Here is a 24049-nt window from a genome sequence, read left to right as displayed (position 1 = left end):
TTTTCCTGGACCTGTGCTTTGATTTAAACCCTTCTTGCCTCCTTCCAGGCTCCAGGGGTATGAGAGGCAGCAGGCCCTTATATCCTCACTCTCCCTGAAGGTTTCCCCATGTTGGTTAATGGTAGGGCAACCCTATGATTTAGTGTCTGAAGTGGGACACTTGTGAGTGAAAGGGATATGATCTACAATGCATATGCCAGGTCCCCTAGCATGTACCAGACCAGTGTGTAATAACACTGTAGTTAATAATTCCCCGTCCTAGTCACAGGCTCACACAAACCCTTACAAGGTCCTGAGAGGTCGGTCAGGCATGGTGTCGCTGATGGCTCATTTTAGAGATGTGAAATGATAACATTCCTAAGGTCATACTGCTGGTGGAGAGGAACCCAGGTGCTCATGATCTAAGTCACAAGCCATCACAATAACACGGTGACATTTGCTCTGTCTATTCTTGCCCAAACCTCCCTGTATCTCTTTCATCCCAGCAAAAGGAGAAATGTTCCAGACCACCCAGAAGGTCCATGGGGCCTGACTCTGTCACTGGTGTCACTCACTAGCTCTGTGACCTTGAGTGAGGAACTTAGTCTCCTCACCTGTAAAATAGGGATGAGGCCATATGTCTCTCCAGGTCACTGTGCTGAGACAATAAGATGTAGCCTGGGATCTGGCATAATAAATATTGGTAGATTGGACGACTGAATACATATCTGATTCATGTCGGCTGTTCCTTTTGTGGCAGGAGTGGGCAACTCATAGTCAGTAAGTGTCAGCTGAGCCCCTACTATGTGCCAGGCCCTGTACTACATATTTTCTATGCACAATCTCCCTGGATTCCTCACATCACTGTTAGGGGGTAAGATTCTTATCCCCATTTTCCGGATGAAAGGCATCTTTCATCTGGAAAAGCGCGGCGAGCTTAAGTAACGTGGGCAAGGTCACACAGCAAAGGAGGCACTGGATCGCTGAAACCCAGGACCTGGCCCTTAGTGTCCACGCACGTGGCCTGCCTCTCTCCTCACCCAACTGGGGAAAGGGAGGCCCAGAGAGGGCAGGTTACTTGCCCAAGGTCACGCAGGAGACGGTGGCCGAGGCCTCCAGACCTCCGAGGGTTTCCGTCGCGGACCCCCCTCCTCCCGCGCTCGGGGCCCCTCCAATCCGCAGCTCTGCGTGCGGGGGCGCGCGCATCCCCCGGCTATCGGTCCGTCAGCCCGTCTGTCTGGGTGTCTCCGCCGGCGCAGCGGTGCACCCCTCCCCAGGCTCGGGCGTTCGCAGCGCCCGGCCAGCGCCCCACGCCCCACGCCCGCCGCCGACAGACCGCAGCGCCTGCGCCCGCGCCCGCGCCCCCCACCCCAAGCCGGTGCGCGGGAGCCGCCGAGGCAAAGTCGCGGCGGCCTGCCGGCGGCGCGATCTCTCCTCCCTCGCTCGCTCTCGGCTCTCAGGGGAAGCCAAGCCGGGAAGCCCCGGCAACCCGCCCTCCAAGATGAAGAAGCTCCAGGGAGCTCACCAGCGCAAGGTAGGGCAGGAGGACGCGGGCGTACACGGGGGCGCGGGCACACCTGAGGTGGGGGTGCAGGCACACCTGAGGGGGGGTGAAGAGGCCCGCCCCATCCAGGCCCCAGGACGGTAGGAGAGGGCACCTGGACCGGCTGGGGCTCCTGGGGAGGCTGGGCTGAGCTAGGTTGCAAGGAGGGGCGGGGTCACGGCCTGCGGCGGGGGGGGAGGGGGGGGTTGTCGGGTGGCGACATGGCCTTCCGCATCTCAGGGTCGGGGTGTTGTGTGATGGGGCTGGGGTTCATTGGGTCAGGTCCTTCGAACAGGTGTCTGCAACCCCAGGACGCATGGGGTAGGGGTGGCTGGGGCCAGGCGCCCGCCCCTTCCAAGTCCCCCACCCGTTTCCCCCAGGGACTGATTGGGGTTGGGGGGTGTTAGAATAGCTGAGCACCAGCCTTGAGCTGGACTAATTTCGGGGGGGGGGGTGGGGAGCCGCCCTGGTCCTCATCCGTGCGCTCTACACTGAAGCAGCCTCCCAGAACCAGCGGGGGGACGCTGCTTTTGCCCTGCGGGGGGGCCACCACCTGCTTCCTCCCCACCAGCTTTAGCTTCCCTGCTAAGACCCCATCAGCAGGGCTGACTGGAGGCAAAGGCAGGGAAGAAGGAAATAGGAGACCCAAAGGATATGGGGGTAGGGTGGAAGCTAGCATGAGAGAGGGGGTCAAATCTGTGTTTTTGGAGCCCTGGGCTGAGATTACAGCGCCTCCCCACTTCTCCTGTGGGGTTAGACCTCCCACCCAAGTAGCCTGTGGGGGTGCGGGAAGGGAGAGTATTGGGTCAAGGTTTCTTGCTTTTGGCTTAAAAGTACAATTCCTAGCCAAGGAGTCAGAACTCCTGGGCACTCTTTCTGCAGATGCCACCTACCCTGTGACTTTGGGCAAGTCCATTCTCTAACCTGGACTGTCATTTGCCGATCCAGCTCCAGTATCAAGGCACCAAAGTAGGCCCCACTGTCCCTGAGTGGGGTTTGGGGTATGTGGTGACCCCACAGGGGCTGGTAGATGTAGATGGGAGAGAGAACTCACAGGGGCTGGTGTTACTGACCGCCCCCCCCCCGCCCCCATTCAAGCCTTCTGCCCCCGTGCAGCTGGGCGTGGAACTGCTGTGATAAGTGGGTCTTTTTTATTTACTGACATGAATGACTCCTTGGGGCCATTTGTGGGTCTCTTGGGTCTTCTTGGGCCCACCATTCTTTTCCATTCTCCAAGTCTCTCTTCTTCCTCTCTCCCCACAAGAGCGCCTGCCCCTCGCTGCCACAGGGCCATACAGTGTGTAAATAGCCATGTTCTGTAAAGCCTTATCTCACGTAATCCTCCAAAAATTCTAGGGGCTAGGTCTTGTTATCCCTATTTTACAGACAAGGAGAAAACAGACATGGAGGATGCAGCTTGCTGCTTTCCTAAAGATGGGCTGAGTGACCTAGGGCCAACAGGGCAGGGGTGGGGCCACCTGGCCTCAGTGTCCTCTCCCTTGGTCTCAAGGTGAAGGGGGCAAGGAGGGAGGAAATGCCGGGTATCAGCAAAGGAGCAGCGTTGTTAGAGATGAGCACTGGGCTGAAAGTCATGGGTGTGGATTCTGGTCTGCCCTTAACTTGCTATTTGACCTTGGGCTCAGTCCTTCCCCTCCCTGAAACTCAGTTTCCTCATCTGCACAGTGATGAAGCTGGACTCCAGATGTCTATTGTCTTTCTCATCCTGAAGAAGGTATGAGAGTCTTTGGGGCAGGCTAACCTTTTCCAGCACCTGCCACTGCTGGGGGGGACCTACATCTGTTGGTCCCTAAAAGAGGGGGTGCAGGCCTGGCAAACTCAGGATTATGTTCCTGCGCGAGTCGGGATAGGCAGTGGGGAATCGGCAGTGGGATCTTCACACCCAGGCCCAAGTGTGAAGCGACTCATTAAGCTTCCAACCCTGCCCCATTGATTTGGTTACTTGTCTCCCAGCCAGGGACATCCTCTCTGTGCCAGCCTCCTGGGATTCACCCCATGGTGGGGTTGGGGGCTCCAGGTGGTCTTGGGATTGGCTCATCTTTGGAGGACCCAATACCCTGTCCCTGGAGCAAGAGCAGGCTTCCCTCTGATTGGGGGGGGGGGGGACAGGAGAGCTGGCAGCATCCTGCTCTTGGAACTCTTGTCACCATGGAAACAGAGAGCCGGGACTGCTCTGTGAGCAGAGAAAGGGCAGCAGCTTCTCAGGAGGGATCAGAGGAACCTCATTACTGGGCCCTCCTGCCAGCTGGCCTGAACAGGGCTGGGGGGGGCTCACAGGGTGACCGGCCTGCCACACTACCCCATATCAGGGGCCAGTGTCACCTGGCGGCTCCTCCATCGCTCCTGGAGCTCACCTGACAGGGAGTGATTCCAGAGGGCCGATGCTCACCCAGCTGGGGAGGAACCTTGTGGAAAGGGGCATCAGAGGGCTGGGGCGGGTTTCAGATAGGTCCGGAGTCTGCTACTACCCTCAGCCCAGCATGTCTGAGATCACCGCAAGCCCAATTACTGGCAAAGCGGCTTGTTCACGTTCATTATCGCCAGCATCGCCATCACCCGTAATTATGCCAGGCTGTCCTTGTTACTACTGCCCCTCTGGCCAACAGCCAGCCTCAGGCAGGATCGTTACCATGGTTGCCACTGTCACTGGGAGCCAACCCAAGACTGTTACCCCCATCCTGCCCCCCAAACCCGTTGCCTCAACCTCGTCACTGCACCCAGACACCTCCAGTCCTATGACACCTGCACTCTCCTTTCACCGTCTTTATCCTGGCAGTGCTCATAGGACAAATCCCCTGCAAAGCCTCCTCTGTCACCACCCAATTTGTGTGTAGACACCTACTTGGCTGGTGTCAGAAAGGGCAATTTTAGGGGGAAAAAATATCTGGTCAGTAGACAATTACCAAGTCCCCGTGCTAGGATCCGATCTGGTCTTCAACCACTGCAAGTGTCTCCAGGGGAGTCTCTGGTGAAGCTTGCCTCACAGACCATTAGAGCTAGAAGACTAACAGATAGACCTACATTTCTCTGAGTAAATCTCAGCATGCTAGCTTCTTAAAATCCTTTTCTCAAATAGAATTGTAGAATACTGTCTATTCTAGTCAGTCGCGGTGGGTATTGGTACATTAAAGGATCTGACAAGTCCTGCAGCAAAGAAAACTACTTTGCTTTGTGTTAACCCAGTGTTAACCCAAACTTCTTTGACTCAAGAATCCTTTTCTTACACTGAGCACCCACGAGCATCCCAAGGGATGTATTTTTGGAAACACCGATTTATTCAATCCCCTCAGTGTAGAGATGGGGAAACTGAGGCTCAGAAAACTCTTTCCTCAAGTCACACCGTGAAGTGGCACAGACCTGGGACTAGAATTGTAGTCTCCTGACTCCCAGTCCAGAGGTATCACTGTTTTCCCACAACCATTCCTCGGCAGAAGCAGGGGGTCCTTTCTCCTCTCTCAGAACCATGATGTTATTGGACAATTGGCCTTCTTTGCAGCTCTGTCCTTCTCTGATATGGGTGTGAATTTCAGAGGCAAGTGGGAAGGGCATGGCTGTCCCTTTCTTCTGACCCATTCCAGGAGACACTTTGGGGGAACTGCTCTCTGAATTTTATTTTATTTTATTTATTTATTTATTTAAAGGTTTTATTTATTTATTTGAGAGATAGAGAATGAGAGAGAGAGAGCGTGAGGGGGGGAGAGTCAGAGGGAGAAACAGACTCCCCACCGAGCAGGGAGCCCGACCTGGGACTCAGTCCCGGGACTCTAGGATCATGACCTGAGCCAAAGGCAGCCGCTTAACCAACTGAGCCACCCAGGCGCCCTTTTTTTTTTTTTTTTTTAAAGATTTTATTTATTTATGCTCTCTGAATTTTCGACAATTAGCCTGGTATCTTTGGGCTTCCTTGCAGGCCCTCAGCTTGGGTCACCAGCTCATCCCCCCAGCCAGCATTTCAAGCAGCTGGGGGAGGGCCTCCATTTCCCAGCCCCAGGCTGGAGGGAAAAGGCCCAGTGGACTTCCCCACCCTCCTTGAATCGCAGGCAGGGCCCTTAGGGACAGCTGGCTTCCACTCCCCTCTGTGCCCGCCTCTCTCCTGCAGTGACAAGATGATTATGCCTTCTGTGAGATAGATCCGAACTCAGTAGCCTCTTCCTGCTCATGAACGAAAATTCACAGTCCTCCATAGGCCTCCTTGAGCCGCAAGAGCATAAGTCGAATTCCTCCCTCGGGGGAGGCCGTGTTCCCTCCAAGTCCTCTTCTTTCTGTGCCGAGGGCCCCCACTTCTTCCCCTGTCCTCTTGTGACTGTTTCTCCCGAACACCCCCCTTTCTGGCCATCTGCCCTGTAGACATGCTCCGAGCTATCTGTGTCTTTCTTAAAATACGGTGCCCGGAACAGAGCAGCAAAAGGCCAGCACTGGAGGTTGAAGACACGGGCTTCCGTGCCGGGAAGCTCTGGGCGTGAGACCTAGCTCTCCACCAGCCAGCCTTCTAAAACCTCGGCTATGTCGTGACTCCTCTCAGAGCCTCAGTGGTCCTCGCGATTGAAACAGCACTTAGACAAGCACTTAGCTCATAGGCTTTGAGAATGAAATCAGGTAAAACGTTTAGTGCACTGAGCACATAGTAAGTGCTCAAGACATGGTAACTATTATTAAGATCATCATCGTCGTCATCATCAACCTAGGACCATCCCTTGATTTGACCTCTCTGTTAACCGAACTATTATCGAGGTGCCTTTCTTAGCACCTGAGCCACCCTGCTGGCCTCATAAATTTGTAGTGACCAGCCACCCCAAGGAGCTCCTGCAAATGACATATTAGCCCAGCTAAGGGCAGTTGATTTTCTCAACCTGTAGAGTATCTTTGCATTCAGCCCTGTTTGAGTTCACCTTCTTATTTTGGGGGTGGGGTGGGGCTGTGTCACAGTTCCAACCTGGCCTCACCTCTTTGGTCTCTTTTACCGGCAGCCCATTACCCCAGATCTGCTGATGACCCCCAGTGACCAGGGCGATGTAGACCTGGACATGGATTTCGCCGCCGACCGGGGGAACTGGACGGGCAAGCTGGATTTCCTGCTGTCCTGCATTGGCTACTGCGTGGGCCTGGGCAATGTCTGGCGTTTCCCCTACCGGGCCTACACCAACGGAGGAGGTAGGGGCTGGAGGGCCTGCTGGAGGGGCGTCTAGGCTTGTAGGCCAAGACTTGGGGTGGAGTGAGGTTTTCAGTGGCTTTGGCCACCATCTCCTATGTGGCCTTGAGCAGAATTCACTGAAAGCAGTGACATGGGGCTGGGAGAAGTGAGCTCTTTCTACCTTGTCTTTTTTCATCACCCAAACCCGTCCTTCCCCTCTCATGCCCAGGGTGGATACCTCCTCACCTCTCCCCCGAAGCCTGGGCACTTCCCGGGCCCTGAGTGATGGGCAGAGAAGCTGCCTCTGCTTCATGAGAGCAGGCTGTACCTGCCCAGCAGCGATCACTGCGCTTCAGAGTTCTCCCATCCGCCCTCCTCCGCCTACCCCACCAGTCCTTCCCACTTGTGAATCTTCAATCTGTCCTCCTCTCCTGGTTCCTTCCGTTCAGACTACAAACACGAAGCCCGTCCCATCTTAAATAAATCCTCTGTTGTCCGTGCTTCGCCATCAAGTGACTGTTCTGAGTCTCATTAAGAATAGCTGGGGTTGAGCACTTACCGTCCGCCAGCCCCAGGCATTTAACCCAGATGACAGCCCTCTTGGGCGGCACGGTTGTCCTGATGTGACAGCCGGGGCTTGGAGAGGCCAAGTTCCTTGTTCAAGGTCGCCCGGTGGCGGACCCAACATTCCATCTCCAGGACTACCTGCTCCAGAGCCAGGGTGCTCCTGCCCACCCTCAAAGCCTCCTCCTGTCTCTGCCAAACTCATGGAAGAGGCACCTACTGGCAGAGCAGCAGAAATCCAAACAGGAGGGGATGAGGCAAGGACAAGATGAATGGCCGTGACCGGGAAGGATGGGACTGGAGCTGGTGTCTGACGCTCTAGGAACTCCATAATGGCCACAGTTCTGTGGGCTCTCCCTTTCCCTGGCTCCCAATTCTGTTTCTCTCTGGGTACTGACCTCATTTTCTCCTGGGACCGGCTCCCTCCTTGCAGTTGGGTGGCGGGTGGCCACACACAACTCTGCAATGACCTCATCCTCAGAGCGGTTCTCTCTGGGTGCGGCTATAGGCAATGGCAGGGGAGGTCTCTAACTGGCCTGCCTTGGGAGCCCGGCCCCTGAGGGGGCAGGGGGTGGGGCGGCGGGTGTGACTGACAGCCCTTCCAGAGCCCCATAGTGGGGGGCAGTCTTCTAAAGGAGCTGCCTGTCAATAGGGGAAGCAAATGGGGAGGGATATTGGGCACATGGGACCACTGGTGGCGGCCAGAAGCCCCTAAGGTGGCGTGGCAGAGAGGACAGGGGGAGGTCGATTGGGGCCAGATCCCCCCTGAGGCCGTTCATTTCCTACTGAGGAGTTTGCGCTTTCTTCGGGGGGGAATTCACTCATATTCCTTCCCTCACGCAGTGTTTGCTCTGAGCCCACCCCTGCTCTGGGCACTGGGGCTGCAGAGGAGAGTAAAGCCCCACCAGCCCCCGTAGCCCTCCATGATCTGGTCCATCCCCAGGAGAAGTGCTCCGTGGGGTTGCAGGTGTCTGTCATCAGGAGAGGGGCGGGGCTGGAGCTGGGCTTTAGGGGAGCCGACTCACCTGAGACCTTCCCCTGACCGCCCTCCCCCTCCGCACAGGCGCCTTCCTCGTGCCCTACTTCCTCATGCTGGCCATCTGTGGCATCCCCCTCTTCTTCCTCGAGCTCTCTCTGGGCCAGTTCTCCAGCCTGGGACCCCTGGCCGTCTGGAAAATCAGCCCCCTCTTCAAAGGTGAGGCCTCAGAGTCCCGGCAGGGGCCTGGGCCCGGCGGGGAGGCAGGGAGGTTGCCCCCCATGACCCAGCCTCTAGGAAGAGAAGGAAGTGAAGCCCAGACAGGGAATGGCTTCCGGAGGCCACACAGCCTGGCCTGCAGAAGGCTTGACCTGAGGACAGCCCCCTCTCCCCCGACGCCCAGGTGCCGGCGCGGCCATGTTGCTCATCGTAGGCCTGGTGGCCATCTACTACAACATGATCATCGCCTACGTCCTCTTCTACCTCTTCGCCTCCCTTACCAGCAACCTGCCCTGGGAGCACTGTGGCAACTGGTGGAACACGGACCTCTGCCTTGAGCACAGAGGCTCCAAGGATGGCAATGGGGCCCTGCCCCTCAACCTCACCGGCACTGTCAGCCCCAGCGAGGAGTACTGGAGGTCAGGCCACCGCCAGCCCAGCAGCTGTCTGGGAGGAACCCGAGCTGCTGGGGATGGGGTGGGGGGGAGCAGGGGGCAGGAATGGGCCAGCGTCCCCAGGGGGCTCAGCGTGCACCTGGAAGGCCGAGTCCAGGTGCTGTTGTTAGGTGGACCCCGGATTCTAATTCCGGCTCTTCACTGACCGGCTGCGTGACCTTACACAACGTACTTGGCTTCTGGTGCTTTATCTTTGAAGTGGGTATGGGACTAGCGTTCTGAGGATCATTGTGAGGATTAAGGGAAGGAAGGTATAAATTGTGCACCAGCCTATTGGGTAATCATGCTGGGTAAACGCCAGCTGATAATCAAGATGCTGCTCACACCAGTAATAGTAACCTTGCTGGCCACAGCTTTACCCCATGGCCACGGAGTGTGGCAGGGTGACCAGAGGACCCTCAAACCTTCCTCTCCCGCAGCCGCTATGTCCTCCACATCCAAGGCAGCCAGGGCATTGGCAGTCCCGGGGAGATCCGCTGGAACCTCTGCCTCTGTCTGCTGCTGGCCTGGGTCATCGTGTTCCTCTGTATCCTCAAGGGCGTGAAGTCCTCGGGCAAGGTGAGGCCCCGGAGGTCCTAGAGGCCTGAGGGGCTGGGAGGGGTGAGGGCTTCCTGGAGGAGGCAGCAGGGCATGGACTGAGTCTGAGAGGATGAATAGACGTCGACGGGGAAGAGGTTGAGGGTAGGAGTGGGAGGTGGGGGTCAGAGGCACGGCCTGAAGAAAGATTTGGAGGTAAGGATGGATGGTGGCCAGGCTGGTTCACCAGACCGGAAACTTGCCAAGGACAGGACCTGTTACTCAAGTTTGTATCCTAACGGAGTGCTTGGCACTTTGAAGAGGCTCCTCAAGTGTTTGTTGAATGCTTGGAAGGTGGGTCTATGAGTCACGGTGGTGGGAGCTTTGGGAATGTGCAGTGGCGGATGACCACACAGGGTGGGCTGCATGGGCTGGGGGGCAAGGGGAATGGACACATGGAGGGGGAGACTCTCATCAACCCTAGGCAGGGCCTCCAGGCAAGGGCCGAGGGTGGCCTGGAGCAGGGCGCCGCAGAGCTGGACAGGGTGGATGGGTTGGGGATGCTTTGAGAAGCAGTGACAGGACTTTAAAGAGGGATCCGTGTGCAGAGGGAGGGAGGCAGGGAGGGAAGGAGAAGCATCATGGATGGTGGCTGTTCTCAGCTTTTGAGTTAGGTAAGATGGGGAATTCTGGAAGAGGAACAGGGTAGAAGGAAGGTCACCTCAGCCTTCCATCCCCACTTATCACTCTCAGGTGGTGTATTTCACGGCCACGTTCCCCTACCTCATCCTGCTCATGCTGCTGGTCCGAGGAGTCACCCTCCCAGGGGCCTGGAAGGGCATCCAGTTCTATCTCACCCCCCAGTTCCACCATCTGTTGTCTTCCAAGGTGAGGTCCTTGGGGCTGCAGTGCAGAGGGAGGGGTCAGGCCTGAGCCAGAGAGTGGAAGGAGGAGGGCTCCCTGGGGAAAAAAAGGGCAATGGGTAGGAATCTTCCCTGTGGTGGGCCCCCAGTCCCAGATCCCGTGCTCTGCCCTCTGCTCAACACTATATGTCTTTTTCATTTCTTATTCTTCACTGTCCTACAAAGTAGACGTTATTCTGGGGCACCTGGCTGGCTCAGTCAGAGGAGTGTGCAACTCCTGATCTCGAGGTCATGAGTTTGAGCCCCATATTGGGTGTAGAGATTACTAAAAAAAAAATACATCTTAAAAATGGGTAGACATTATTCTCCCATTTTACAGATGAAGAAACTGAGGCCTGAAAGAATGATAAGCTTAAGATCACACAGCAAGGGGGTGGCAGAGCTGGAATTCCAAGCCAGATCTGTCTGACTCCAAACCCCAAGGAGGGCATTAGTAATGACGGAAACAGTGGTGCTGACAGCTAACATTTCTTATTTATTAACTGCTGACGGCTTGACCCTGCACTTGGCGTGGATGTAGTCATTAAACCTTACCACCACCCGGAGCTACTGTTCTTATCCCTGCATTACAGAGGGGGGACCCGAGGCTCAGAGAGGTGATGTGCCTTGCGAAGGCCATACAGCCGCAAAGTGGGGCAGCTGGAATCAAATCCAGGCCCCTCCAAGTCCAGGGGTTCCATGGGCTTGTTGTCAATATGGATCTACTGGAAATTCACAGAACACACTACTTCCTTCAGAATTGGACCAAGCTTAGCCATCATCTAGATCCTGGATGGGGAAACTGAGGCCCAGAGAGGGAAAGGAACTTACCAGAGTCCCCCCCGTGGAAGTGCTAGAACGGGGTTTGCCCCGGCCCATGTCACTTTGAGCCAGGCTCTTCACCACACCATCAGCTGGACCTGTGGACTCGCTCCCGCCCTACCTCCTCCCTCCTCTTTCCGTGGCCCTTTGGACAGGGCCACGGCGCGCCAGCCCTTCTCTTTGCTCTCCATCTGCGTCCTTCCCTGCCACAGGTGTGGATCGAAGCTGCTCTTCAGATCTTCTACTCCCTGGGCGTGGGCTTCGGGGGTCTCCTCACCTTTGCCTCCTATAACACGTTTCACCAGAACATCTACAGGTGAGTGCAGCCTCCGAGACCCCGCAGCCCGAGCAGGGAGGCAAGTGGCCGGCCAGGGCAGACCCTTTGGGCTGGGGGCGGGGCCAGCTCACTCTGGCCTGGACCTGTGTGCCCGGACTTCCCCCGGCAGAGACACCTTTATCGTCACTCTGGGCAATGCCATCACCAGCATCCTGGCTGGCTTCGCCATCTTCTCCGTGCTGGGCTACATGTCTCAGGAGCTGGGTGTGCCCGTGGACCAAGTAGCCAAAGCAGGTGGGCAGGCGGGCCAGCCCTGGGGGTGAGGGTGTGTGTTGGGCACCTCCGGGGCCGGGCGAGGGAACATACGTGTGCACCAACAAGGTTGTGGATGACTACATCCAGTGAGTGTGTGGGTGGGCGCGCACGCAAATGAACGTATCTTAACTGGTCTCTGGGTGTCCAAGTCAAAGAGGGTGGGAGGGCAACGGAGTGTACGTTAACCCGTGTCTGGAGATAAATGAATGTCTGTACGACATTGTCTTAGGTTTTGTCACATCTTAGTAACTTGCCTTGCTTGTCCAAATGAGTCATTTCCCGTGTCAGGATGTCTTGCGCAAGTGAACTGAGGGTTCAAATGATGATGCAAATCAGTGTCTTGTGCAGTGGACATGTCCACGTGTGTGTGTTAGTGGGGTTGTTTGTGTGAATGATGGTACACCTAAGTGTATTCAAATGAGGTTTTATATTGAGTCTTGTGTTTCTTCCTGTACTCATTATTAATTCATTTATTTTGTCCACCTGTGTTCATTGAGCACTGACAGCATACTGGCCTAGGTCCTAGGAGTTAAGTGTTGGAAGTGTGCAGTTAGGGTGAATCTCTGCATTTTGCTTAACTAGTGTGCCCATGTGGGTGGAAGCGACCATGTGTGTTTGAGTGTGCCTGTGGGGGCCTGCCTCGTGCCCCAGGCTGCTGACCCTTTGTGCCCTTGGCCCAGGCCCCGGCCTGGCCTTTGTCGTCTACCCACAGGCCATGACCATGCTGCCTCTGTCGCCCTTCTGGTCCTTCCTTTTCTTCTTTATGCTCCTGACTCTTGGCTTGGATAGCCAGGTGAGCGTTGTCTGTGTCAGTGGGCACCTTGTGTGTGTGTGTGGGTGTGTGTGTGTGCAATGTGTATGCATCTGTGTGCGTCCGTGTGCGACGTGAGTCTGCGTGTGTCCATCTGTGACGTGTCTGTGTGTATGACGTAGCTGTGTGTGCGTGTGATGTGTGTGGTGTATCTCTGTGTGAGTTTGTGTGTCCGTGCACGTGTGTATGTGTGTGTGGTGGAGGCAGAATTCCAACCCTCCCCCGCCCCTAGTTTGCCTTCCTGGAGACCATCGTGACAGCTGTGACCGACGAGTTCCCCTACTACCTGCGGCCCAAGAAGGCTGTGTTCTCGGGGCTCATCTGTGTGGCCATGTACCTGATGGGGCTGGTCCTCACCACCGATGTGAGTGCTACTGCAGGGCCGGGGGCCAGCCAGTGGGGGAGGCGAGGCCGGGAGCCTGCAGCAGTATCCATGACGGTCCCCTGGGCTACCTGCTTCTTCCTCTTTGGGAGGAAGCTAGCCCAACCCAGGCCCTCTCCCCAAGGGCAGCCTGGCTTATGGCCCAGAGTCCTGGCTTCAAGCCTGGCTCTCCCACTTACCGGATGACCTCAGGACAAGTGGCTTCCCCTTCCTCAGCCTGTGTTCCCACCAATAAAAGGGTCTACATCTAGGCTTGTCGTGAGGCTCCAACAAGATGATGTGTATAGAGGGCTCGGCAGGTAGGCCGCGGTCACACGGTCATCGTCTTGCTGTCACCGCTGGCCTGGGCTCGCACCTGGGAGCAAGACTGGGGTGAGGGAAACCCAGAGTCATGGCTTGTGTTCTAGGGAGGCATGTATTGGCTGGTGCTTCTGGACGACTACAGCGCCAGCTTCGGGCTCATGGTGGTGGTGATCACCACGTGCCTGGCCGTCACCCGGGTGTACGGTGAGAGGGGCCGTGTGAGAGGGAGTGAGGATCCCCATGGTGGGAGGATGGGAGTCTACTCTGGAGCCCCTCTGCACTGGGTCCCAGGTCCCAAGGGCCAGGGCCTCCAGTGGGGGCAGTGGCATGGAGGGGGAAGGGGCTGCTGGTGCTTGTGTGTGTGTGTGGGGGGTGCTGGTGGGGCCATTCTCCTCCCCTCCCCTGTACAGGCATCCAGAGGTTCTGCCGGGACATCCACATGATGCTGGGCTTCAAGCCGGGCCTCTACTTCAGGGCCTGCTGGCTGTTCTTGTCCCCGGCCACGCTCCTGGTAACTGGTGGGAAGGAGGGATGGGGCCCAGGGCTGAGAGTAGGGTTCCCCCCACCCCGGACATGCAGTCTGGCAAGGCTGCTCTGGCCCAGAGTGGACCTCTGTCCGGGCTGAGGAGGGGGTGGGCGCCAGGATCTGGGTCTACGCCCCTCCGCCTCGATGCCCCCAGCTTTTGTAGCTGTGCTGGGCCTAGCCCCACGTGTTGGTAGCAAAATGAGTGGGGCTTTCCCAGGCGCCAGGGCCTTAAGGCTGGGGCTTTAGACTGGTGTGTTGGTACATGTCTGTGCTTTCTGGGCCTTGGAGTTGGAGTTCAGGCACAGGCTGTCTCAGGAACGGGGTGCTTCAGAGTTGGGCTGTCTCAGGCCTCACAAAGGCTCCAAGGATGGACCATCTCAGGTTCTGTACAGCTTAGGACTGGGTTATCTCTGACACTGGGTAGCTCTGGGCTGGGCTCTCTCAGGCCTTCAGGTAGCTCAGACCTGGGCTGTCCTAAGCCCTGGGGCCTGCCCAAAGCCCACTGAGATGCTGGGGCCCCCGCCTGCAGGCCCTGCTGGTGTATAGCATCGTCAAGTACCAGCCCTCAGAGTATGGCAGCTACCGTTTCCCAGCCTGGGCAGAGCTGCTGGGCATCCTGATGGGCCTGCTGTCCTGCCTTATGATCCCAGCCGGCATGTTGGTGGCTGTGCTTCGGGAGGAGGGCTCGCTCTGGGAGGTAAGTCTGCCTGGCCCTTGTCTGCCCCTGGCCTTCCTGACCTGGGGCCCTGCCCTGGGCCCACCTGCTAGAACAGAAAACATCTGCCCCAGCACCTTACCCAGGGCCTCACAGGCTTTTCCAACCAGGAGCCTGAGCTATGAATCCTCTCAGACCTGCTGGGGGTGAGGCAGGCTCAGGGGGCTTAGGGTCCTCCCCTGTGGCCCCTGGCACCACGTGGGGCCTCTGAGGGGGGAGCACAATCCCAAGACCACCGATGTTGGCCAATGCCCACATATCTCGGGGAGAGGACAAGGGAATGGCCCAGGGTCCTACTGTGAGTCAGGCAGGGGTCAGGACTGGAACTCTGGTCACTGGCCCAAAGCTTTCCTATGGGAACTCAGGGTCAGAAGGCAAGATTGAGAGACCCTGAGGGTGGGCTGCAGCCCATGGGTGACCTGGGAATGCGCTGATGGTGGGAGCCCTGCCCACGCCAGGCTTTGTGAAGAGATCCAGAAAGCACAGAGAATGCCAGCTCTTTGGGCATGGGGATCTGCACGTCTCAGAAGAGGAGAGTGGACCAGTGAGTGTGCGGTGAAGCTATGTGACCACTGCAATGTTCTGCCCCTCTCTGAGCCTCACCGTACTCTCTGCACTTCTGAGGCCATCGGTGTGGAGTCCCTCTGGTGGGGGGAGGTTGTCATAGTGATCAGAGCTGAGTGAGCCTGCTAGGGCCTGGAGAGAGCCTGGGGACGCCGACCCATACCCCATAGATCCCATCAGGAGTATGCCGGAGCCAGCTGGTACTGGCTCATGAGAGCTAATTGTTAAATTTTCAGGGAACTTGTGAGCTGGTTTGAAATCGATCTTGGTGGGAATACTTATACCACTGGAATCGGCTACAAATCAAGCCTCCTGCGCCCCTCCAACCACTGCCCCCAGCCCGCTTGCCAGCGCCCTGCTGCCCCCACTCCCCGTACAATTGCACTGTGCCCTCAGCTGTCCCTCATCCCACCTTCACATCTGCCCCTGGAAAGTCTCAGAGCCTTTCCCCAGCAGAAGTGGGTTGTGGCCACAGCACCAGCCTGCAGGGCAGTCCTGGGGTCCAGCCACTGCTCTGTGTGTGCCTGGGAGCAAACCCCTGGCCTTCTCTCAACCTCGGGAGCCCCACCTTGCTGCTAAAGGAAATGTGTCTCCTTGCTTGAGAGCCAACGTGTCTGCAAAGGAAAGGAGGAGAGCGGTGTTGCTCAGGGTAGAGGGCTCCAGCCCTCTGCAAGTTCATGGTTCCCAAGCCTTGCTATGCTTCCCTCTTGCCCTGCTACCATAGCCACCAACAGCCAGGCCGAGGGCCGTGTTGTTGGGTGGGGAGCACTGCAAAGGAGTCCTTGCCCGGCTCCGGAGACCTTCAGAGACCAGGGCTTCCAGCACTGACACCCTAGGAGGAATCCGGGGTCTGCCTTTTGCCAGCTGTGTGACCCTAAGCAGTTAATGCACCTCTCTGAACCTTGCTTTTCTCTGTCCTTAAAGTGAGGACAGTGATCCCTCCCCTAAGGCTTGCTGTGAGAAGAAAAGAAGCTCATCAATGTTGTCAGAACCGTGAAGGGCAGAAAAACAGTATTTTAAAAGTTTAGGATGGAGTCAGACTGCCTGGGTTCAAATCCCAGCATTGCCACTTGTCACCTGTGTGACCTTGGCCAAGTTGACTAACCTTGCTGAACTTGACTTCCAGATAATATCTGTGGGGGTGGAGGGTGAAAGTCCGAATGCCCCACGCTATAAGGATCAAAGAAGCCCACACTTAGCACAGAGCTGGAACATGGTGAATGTTTTGTTCCACACCAGGGATTCTCACGGGGGTGCTTTTGCTCTCGGAGGCCATTTGGTAGCATCTGGAGGCATTTTGCTTGTCATAATAGAATGGTGTGCACAGGGGGTGGTAACTGGCTTCCAGTGGGAAGAGAGCCGGGATGCTGTTAAACCCCACTCAGTGTGCAGAGAGCTCTTACAACATGGACTCTCCAGCCAAACTGTCTGGAGTACTCAGGTCGAGAAGCGTTGGTCTAGGCTCTAGTGTTCAGTTGGGAACGAATCTTAAGTGCTTGCTCTCAGGGAGCTTAGATTTTAATGTGGGAGACAGACAATAAACAAACAAATACACAAAGGTAGTAGTAAGTGCTATATTTTAAAAATAATTTTAAAAAAATGAAACAAAGGCAAAATTTAGGACTAGAGAATGATGGGGAAGTATTTTGGCCAGGGTGGCCGGGAAGACCTCTGAGGGGGTGACAGACACCTGACCGAACCGACAAGGTGATCGATATAGATATCTAAGGGGAGAGCATTCCAGGCAGAAGGACAATCAGTGCAAAGGTCCTGAGGCGGGGGCGGGGGGGGGGAGTGGCTGGCATGTCTGAAGGCAGCAAGGAGGTCAGCAAGACTGGATCAGAGTGGGTGTGGGTGGAAAGAGAGTGTCAGGAGCTGAGGTCAGGGAGGTAGACAGGGCCCAAGACATAGAGGCCATGGTGGGCACTTTGGGTCTTATTCCAAGTAAAATGACAAGCCACCGGCAGGTTTCTGAGCAGGGGTGTAACATGCTCTACAACAGTTCAGTAAGTGTCACCATGCTTTGAGTGTGGAGTCATGCTGGGTCCCAGGCTAAGGGCTCTGCACACATTATCCTCCTTGAATCTGCACCTAGTAGGCTCCACTTAATGTTGATCGTCTACCCTCCTTCAAGGGTCTGGGGCTCTTCTCTCTGCAGGGCAGGCCTAGGGCTTTGGGAGTGTGGTTTGGGAAGGGAGGAACCCTAGATAGTCCAGACTTAGTCATTACCTTAGTCACCTCCCTCCTTCCATGGAAACCGAGGCTTGAGAGGGAAGGGTCAGACATCAGAGTCAGAATGAGGCCAACTGGGAGACACTTGGAGGGTCAGAGACAATCCCTGCTGCAGTGTTCTCGGCTTCTGGCTCTTCCCCAAAGTGCCCCACTGCTTAGGACTCAGCATTTAGGGGAAAGGACCCAGAGTGGGCTCCTGGATTGGCTGGCATGTAATCATAGCCTGTTCCCAGCACCCCTCTAAGTGCTCCATCTCAGTGCCTGCTGACCACCCTACGAAGGCATCACGATCCCCCAGTGACAGAGGGGGAGACCGAGCATGGAAAGCTTAAATCCCATGCCCAAAGGCCACCCGGCTTGTAAGTGGCCAAGCAGGACTCTCATCCGGGCACGTGACTCATTCCCCTGGGGAAGTGCCACTGTCCTGGCCCCACCCCCCGCCCCCCGGGATTGTTGCCAGGGATGACACCGGTGACGTGGTGAGGTCTTTGCCGGGTGCCCGGTCACAGGAAACACTCCACGAGCGCTGGCCGCCCCCCGTTTTCACCCCTGTCCTTGCTCTGCCACAGCGGCTCCAGCAGGCCAGCCGACCGGCCATGGACTGGGGCCCGTCGCTGGAGGAGAACCGGACTGGCATGTACGTGGCCACGCTAGCGGGGAGCCAGTCGCCCAAGCCACTGATGGTGCACATGCGCAAGTACGGGGGCATCACCAGCTTCGAGAACACGGCCATCGAGGTGGACCGCGAGATCGCCGAAGAGGAGGAGTCTATGATGTGAGGCAGGAGGCTGGGGGCCAGGAGGCCCTGCCGGGCTGCAAAAGCTAGCCGTGCCCTGTGGGGTTCCGAGAGGCCCGAGGCCGTGGGAGGTCGCCACGGGGATGCCGGTGCCCAGGGCAAGTCCTTTCTCGTGACCTCTCCTCTCTGTCTACCTTCTCCCCACACGCACACAGACCCACTCAAAGCTCAGTCCTCACTGTGCAGATGGGTGAACTGAGGCCAGGGAGAGGGACTTGCCCGAGGTCACATGGTGGAGGGCACTGGACCCCAGGCCGCCTGGCCAACCAGTTCCCTTTCTCATGTGGCAGTGGGTATCATTCTCTCTGTTCAGGGCCCAGGCTCCTCCTCTCTTTTCTAGGAGAGTCTGCCCCCACACACTTCAAACAGCCTGAATCTCGAGCTGGGCAGGGACACTCAGGGCGTGGCGAGGCCCCCAAGGCCCCAGGCCTCGAGGGTTAGCAAGTGCAGTGGGAGAAAAGCCCTGTGGGCTCCTGTGCCCGGGCCAGGTTTTCTGAAGGCGGTGGGGTCTGAGGGCCCTGGAGGCTGGGCAAGTTGGGAGGGAGAGAGGAGGAGGGGGCAGGCTATGGAGGCCCCAGTGTAGCCCCTGTGCCGCCCCCCCCCCCCCGGAAGCCCAGGGCAGAGACCAAGGTGTTACCAGGGTACAGCAGGGTCCACGTGGGAAGGACGCATGACGGGGAGAAGGAGCAGGGGACAAGGGGCGGGCAGGGGTTTGCATGATCCGGTTGCGCTTTAGATAGAATATCTCTCAGGGTCAGTGTGCAGGGTGGATGAGAGGGGACGGGGTGGAGGTGGGAGGCCTGTGGAGGGCAGGCAGGAGGGGCTGGTGGCCTGAGTGAGGGGGTGGGGGTGGGGAAAGCAGGAGGTCCCCATACTTTTATTTCCCCCGGAGAAACTAATGTATTTTGTTTTGACCCACACTTCTGAGAAGGGCCCGCAGCTTTCCTCACTGGACCCTGTGCCCTCCCGCGTAGGGAGCGCTGGGCATGATTAGGACAGAGCTCACAGGTGAAGAGGTGGGAGTGAGCGCTCGTAGTCAGGATCCAATGCCCCTCCATTCTCTTCTCCCTGTTCTGGCGGCCCTCACTGTCTCCTGCACCTCCAGGCACTGCTGGAAGACTGGCCTTGGCTGTGGGCCCGCCAAGGCAACTGAGAGGCTTGGAGGTGGTCCGCACACATGGCTGGCTGTCCTGATGGCTGGGCCCGGTCATGAGGGTGGAGGCAGGGAGCCAAGGGCAGCCAACACCTCAGGCCTGTGGCCAGAGGCCTCGGCGTCTTCAGTCCCAGGCACGGGAGGGGCTGCCCTGGGGTCCCTCCTTCCCTGAGAAGTGAGGGTGGAGCGTGAAAACGTGCCCCCCTGGGGGGGGCAGGGCACCCTCATGCAGCTGGGCCGGCCTGTGTGCCCTCTCTCTCCTGCCATCTCCCCAGCCCATCCATGTTCTGTTGGTTTATTGTTAATAAACACCAATGAGGTCATCCTTCTTACCCCTTCTCCTTACTGCTGAAAACCTGGGGGTGGGCAGCACAGGGTTTTCCAGCTTCTGTTGGACGGATGAGGGAACTGAGGCTTGGCTCCCCCGGCTTCTGACACTTGCTGTCCCATTTCTCTGTGGTACTGGCCGGGGGGGGGGGGTGGGCAGGGTTGAGGAAGGGCGGTGAAGACGAGGAAGCCACTCAGCCCCCGGTACATATACGGATAAACTGAGGCCCTTCAAGGGGAAGACTGGCTCAAGGTTACCCAGCTGAGCTCCCCTCCCCAGCTCCAGCTGTTCTCAGGCCTTACCAGCAGGTGCAGCTAGGGCTGGAAGGATTTCCTGGTGCTACCCACCCCCTCCTGGCAGGACCTGGCCGCATAAAAGAGCCCTAGGGCCTTTCAAATGCAAGGCCCAGGTGTTCGTGAAGGCTTTGATTGCAGGTGGAGAGAAAGGGCTGCTGCATATTTCGGATATTAATAAATTTCCCCTAACAAAGGACCAGGCCCCCTCCTGCCCCTCTTTGTTTGTGGGGCTCTAGATGGAGGAAGAGCATGGGTTTGCTAATTTGCTGAGGGTTCAAGAATGGCCTTCACAATTCAAGGTGCCTCTTCCCACACCCCGGGGGCAGGCTCCAGCCTTGCTCACAGAGCCCCTGGCGCCACCTCAGGAGGAAGCCCTCTCCAGGCCCTCCAGACTCCCTCTAGGACAGGCCCCAGCCTCCCCAGCCCCCACCCCGGGGCCATGGTCTTGTGAGGACTCCTCACCCAACCTCTTGGCTGCAGCCTGGGGGCCTGGGAGTCTGGAGTGGGTGATCCTAGAAGTCTGGGCTTCTCTTCTCCCAGAGGTCCAGTCTGCAATTAGAGGATTCTAGGAGCCTAGGGAGCCCACCAGCTTCACCTCCCCCTGCCTCACTTGCCCTGCCTTGCTTCCTCCGACTGCTCTTGCACTCGCTCACCACCTCAGCACCCGGGCCTGAGGTTCCTGGTCTGTCCTCCCCGGCTCCATCTTCCCATCTTCTGCTTTTCCCACTTCCGCTGCTCCCAGACAGGCTGTCCTGCCACTTCACCCTTCTCCCGCCTCTGCCACCTCCCAACAGCCCCCATCCCCGTCCCTTTATTGACTTCAGGTCGCCCTGGCTCAGAACAGACCCCCCAGCCAGGCCCGACGGCAGTGGGAACCGATTGAAGGAACCCATGGCAGCATAGTGGACAGCTCAAGGAAGACATCCGCCCTGTTTGGAGTAGAACCCCAGCCTGGAATCCTAGAATGCCCTAGCAGTGGACAAGCCCAGTGCCCGCAGAGCCAGGCAGAACAGCCAGGTGAGCGAAGCCGGAGGTGTGAGTGGGAGAGTAGGTGGTGACTGGCCCCCAGAGGGTGTGGCAGAGGTGAGTCGGGGGGGGGGGGGGACCATGGTGCACTAGAGAAGAAAACATGGCTCTCTTCAGGGGAGGCTGCCCCTCACAAGGATGGGCCCAGGTTGCCAGATACCCCAGCTTTTTAAGAGAAGTTGGAAGTTTGGATTTTTGTGAGAAATTTCCCATTTTTCAACATGAGCAACTGATTGAAAAGCAGTGAAACAGCACGGCTCCGTTCGGGTGGCTGGCAGGCCCACTGCTCTGCAGAGGCTGGGGATTAGCAGGACCGTGGCCCATGGTGAGAACGTACTGGAGCTGAGGCCAGGCCCGGGGTCCCCACCCCTGCTCAGTGCTCTGCTCCCCTTCTCAGCTGCTCTCTGTCCCACGGCCCCCTGACCTGGGGAGGCTGGGGTGGGGGGAGGGGGCTGGGAGGCAGCATCTGTGCTTGGCTCAGGTGTGGAGAGGATGACCTGGGGCCCTTTATTCCTGTTCCAGGAATGTTCTAGGACTCACCAGAGATTGTGTTCTCTTGGGGGGCACTGGGAAGCACTGAGATGGGACACTGACCCCCCCCCATAGTCACTTCTAGTCTATGATTGTGAGAGCAAATGTCTGGGAGGCCGGGGGAGGAAGGGGAGCAGGAGAGGGCAGGGGAGAGGGCTCCACACCATTACGGTGCGCCATAGTCCCAAGGTCAAGTCAGGGTCAACAGACAACCCTGGGATCACACTTACCTTGTGTTTGGTTCTCAGTAGGCCCTGCCCCGTGTGTTCCCCTTTACCACCCCAGCCAGGTTCACTTCGTACGATACCCTGAGTAGGCCCAGGCCTCCAGCTCCAGGGTCTTCCCCATCCACCTATGGGACTCCCGTTCATCTTTTTAGGTCTGTCCTCCACACGCCCTCCATTCCCCACCGGGTTCCTGGAGTCTTCAGGGAGCCTGGCTCAGCCCTACACCTGGTGAGCTGTGACAGCCCAGCTCAGCCTGCATGGGACACTCACGGCCTCCAGAGACAACCCCCTTCATTTCTGTGCAGTTAAGACACTTCTAGCACTCTCCCCGGACCCCAGAGCACCTGGGGCCACGGCAAGTCGTCATGGAGGCGGGGGGGGGGGGTGCTCGTGTTGCTCAGCCACACAGAACTGGGTTCATTCCCAGCTCAGCCCCTCCCTGGCTGTGCGGCCTTGGGGACCTACAGAGCCCGTACACAATTTTGCACAACACAGCAGCAACTCAAAGCAGTGTGTTGGTGGCTCTAGGGACAGCCAGCAAAGAGTTAAGACCGCCCCAGCCCCTCTGAATTTCACGTGACCCTGGGTTGCTGAGCCTACGGTTTTGCGGTGGACACTCTTCTCCAGACTCATTTTTTGCCCATGGCTCATGGAAAGTTTGGCTCCTTGAGCTCCAGGCCACTCCCTCTGGGGCCTGAGGCCTTGCTGACGTTGTCCTGCCCTGGAAGGGCGTCCAGGGCTGCCTGCCCGCCCAGGGATCCTTGGCCAGCACTCCACCCCCCACCCCCCTTCTGTCTCCGCCAGACTTCCTGCGGCCTGACCTTCTCCCCCAGGACAGGGTAGCAGCCTGCCCCCCTTGGCCACGCTGAGGCCTCCTCCCAGCGCCCCATCCAGGATCACTTTCTATTTGAGGGAAAGAAAGCCTCTTCCCCGATGTCCAGAGCATCTGCAAACAGCCTCCCATCGAGAACGATAGCCAACAGGAGTCAAGGCAAGCTTGGACTCTGCCCGTTGGAGCCCAGTCTTGGCCCCACTGTCCACTGGCTGGGCAGCCCAGCTGGATCTGCTGCTTTGTCTCTGACCCCCAATGTCACCAGATGGAAGATGCGGACAATGGCTTTCCCCTTGCAGAGAATGAAATGGGATAATATAGGTGCTCAGTGCATAGTTTTAAAAAACCCGTCAGTGCTTAGTGCAAACCATGGCAGGTAGAAGCCCTGTAGGTGGGATGGTTCTCAGGAGCCTGCTGTCTCCAGTACAGATCAAGAAACTGAGGCCCAGCTCCTGCCTCCATCCAGCAAAGGGAGAAGGAGGGTGGGGACGGGTGTGCTTGGAGTCTGGGTGAGGTAATGATGGAAGCCCGAGGGCGAGCTGGTATCTTCCAGTTCCACAGCAGGGCGCCCGGGAGGCTGGGCCTTGGTGTCGCCATCTGTAAAATGGATGGGTTGGAGAGCCACAGAGGGGAACAGTGTCTATTCCTTGGAGCTGGATTCTGGGACTGGTCCCTCTTGCTGGATGGAGTTAATGATTAAGAGTTCTGATGGCTTCTCCAGCGGGCAGGGAGGTCCAGCCAAAGCAGCAGGAGGTGCGGATGCGGATGCGCTGTAGGAGTAGGGCAGCACTAAAATCCTCCAGGCCCCAAGGCTGGCTTTGACCCTGACTCTGCTGACCCAGGGTCAGGGTCTCACAGAGTTTTAGGAATTGGGGTAGCAGGAGGGCAGGGGCAGGGGAGGGGCCAATGGTCAATATTGATCTAGCTGCGTCAGGGGAGTGGATGGAGAAGTGGGAAGCCTGGGGTGGGGCTTGCTGATAACCGGTCTTCCAGCTCCCAGTGTGGCTGTGGGAACTGGGGAACAGGGTGCTTGGTGCAGAATTCCCAAACTGCTTACTGAAACTACAGCTGCTTGGAGGCCTGCCCAGGCTTCGTGCACCCTGTCCTCTGAGGGTAGGGGCTAAACATCTGTATTTTTAGCCTACTCCCTGGGTGATTCTGCAGCAGCCAGCACAGTTCCCATATTTGGGGACCATAGGTTCAATCCCCTTATTGTAACAATGAGAAATCTGAGGTCCAGAGAGGAAAAGTAACTCACTCAAGGTCACACTGGGAGAGAATGATGATAATTCTACCCTTTCTCTTGGGTGAAAGGGTAGTCGGCTTCTAGATAGCTCCATCCATCCCCCAGCTGTGGCCCAAAGCCCCGGAAAGGGTGATGGGGCCAGGATGCCCACAGGGAAGTGGCTGCTGAGACCTTGGTAGGTCCAGATAGAGAAGGGAGGGTGGGTCCTGTCCCAGGAGGAAGGACAAGAAGCAGGGGCCATTCCCACAGGACGGGACCTGCCCCACCCCACCCTGTGCAAACACTCCCAGCACCTGCTGGAGGATGTTTCCTAAGAGATTTACTGTGGCCCAGTCTGGGGAAGGCCATTTCCATTGCTAGGGAC

The 24049-nt window shown here is 57.5% G+C and overlaps 1 protein-coding gene across 1 annotated transcript; it reads left to right on the top strand.

Moving 5' to 3' along the window:
- Window positions 1–1387: 1387 nt before the first annotated feature.
- On the top strand, window positions 1388–18813 carry SLC6A7 (solute carrier family 6 member 7). The gene is made up of 14 exons (XM_028106701.2): window positions 1388–1513; window positions 6508–6691; window positions 8299–8430; window positions 8615–8849; window positions 9305–9443; window positions 10155–10289; window positions 11338–11441; window positions 11572–11696; window positions 12398–12510; window positions 12761–12892; window positions 13318–13417; window positions 13624–13724; window positions 14269–14436; window positions 17820–18813. Exons 1-14 carry the CDS (start codon window positions 1481–1483, stop codon window positions 18027–18029), a joined length of 1911 nt encoding a protein of 636 aa, XP_027962502.1. The 5' UTR covers window positions 1388–1480; the 3' UTR covers window positions 18030–18813.
- Window positions 18814–24049: the final 5236 nt, after the last annotated feature.

The sequence above is a fragment of the Eumetopias jubatus genome, unplaced genomic scaffold (assembly GCF_037043125.1).
Source record: "Eumetopias jubatus isolate StellerSeaLion01/CBP00866 unplaced genomic scaffold, mEumJub1_p1.0 scaffold_5, whole genome shotgun sequence".
Lineage (NCBI taxonomy): Eukaryota > Metazoa > Chordata > Mammalia > Carnivora > Otariidae > Eumetopias > Eumetopias jubatus.
This window is presented reverse-complemented; position numbering and strand designations above follow the sequence as displayed.

Bases quoted from the DNA above. Each gene is read 5' to 3' on its own strand.
- SLC6A7 (XM_028106701.2), top strand. From the start codon at position 1,481: ATGAAGAAGCTCCAGGGAGCTCACCAGCGCAAG. The intron at 12,511-12,760 runs GTGAGCGTTGTC...CCCCGCCCCTAG, and splicing joins CTCTTGGCTTGGATAGCCAG to TTTGCCTTCCTGGAGACCAT. The intron at 12,893-13,317 runs GTGAGTGCTACT...CTTGTGTTCTAG, and splicing joins GGCTGGTCCTCACCACCGAT to GGAGGCATGTATTGGCTGGT.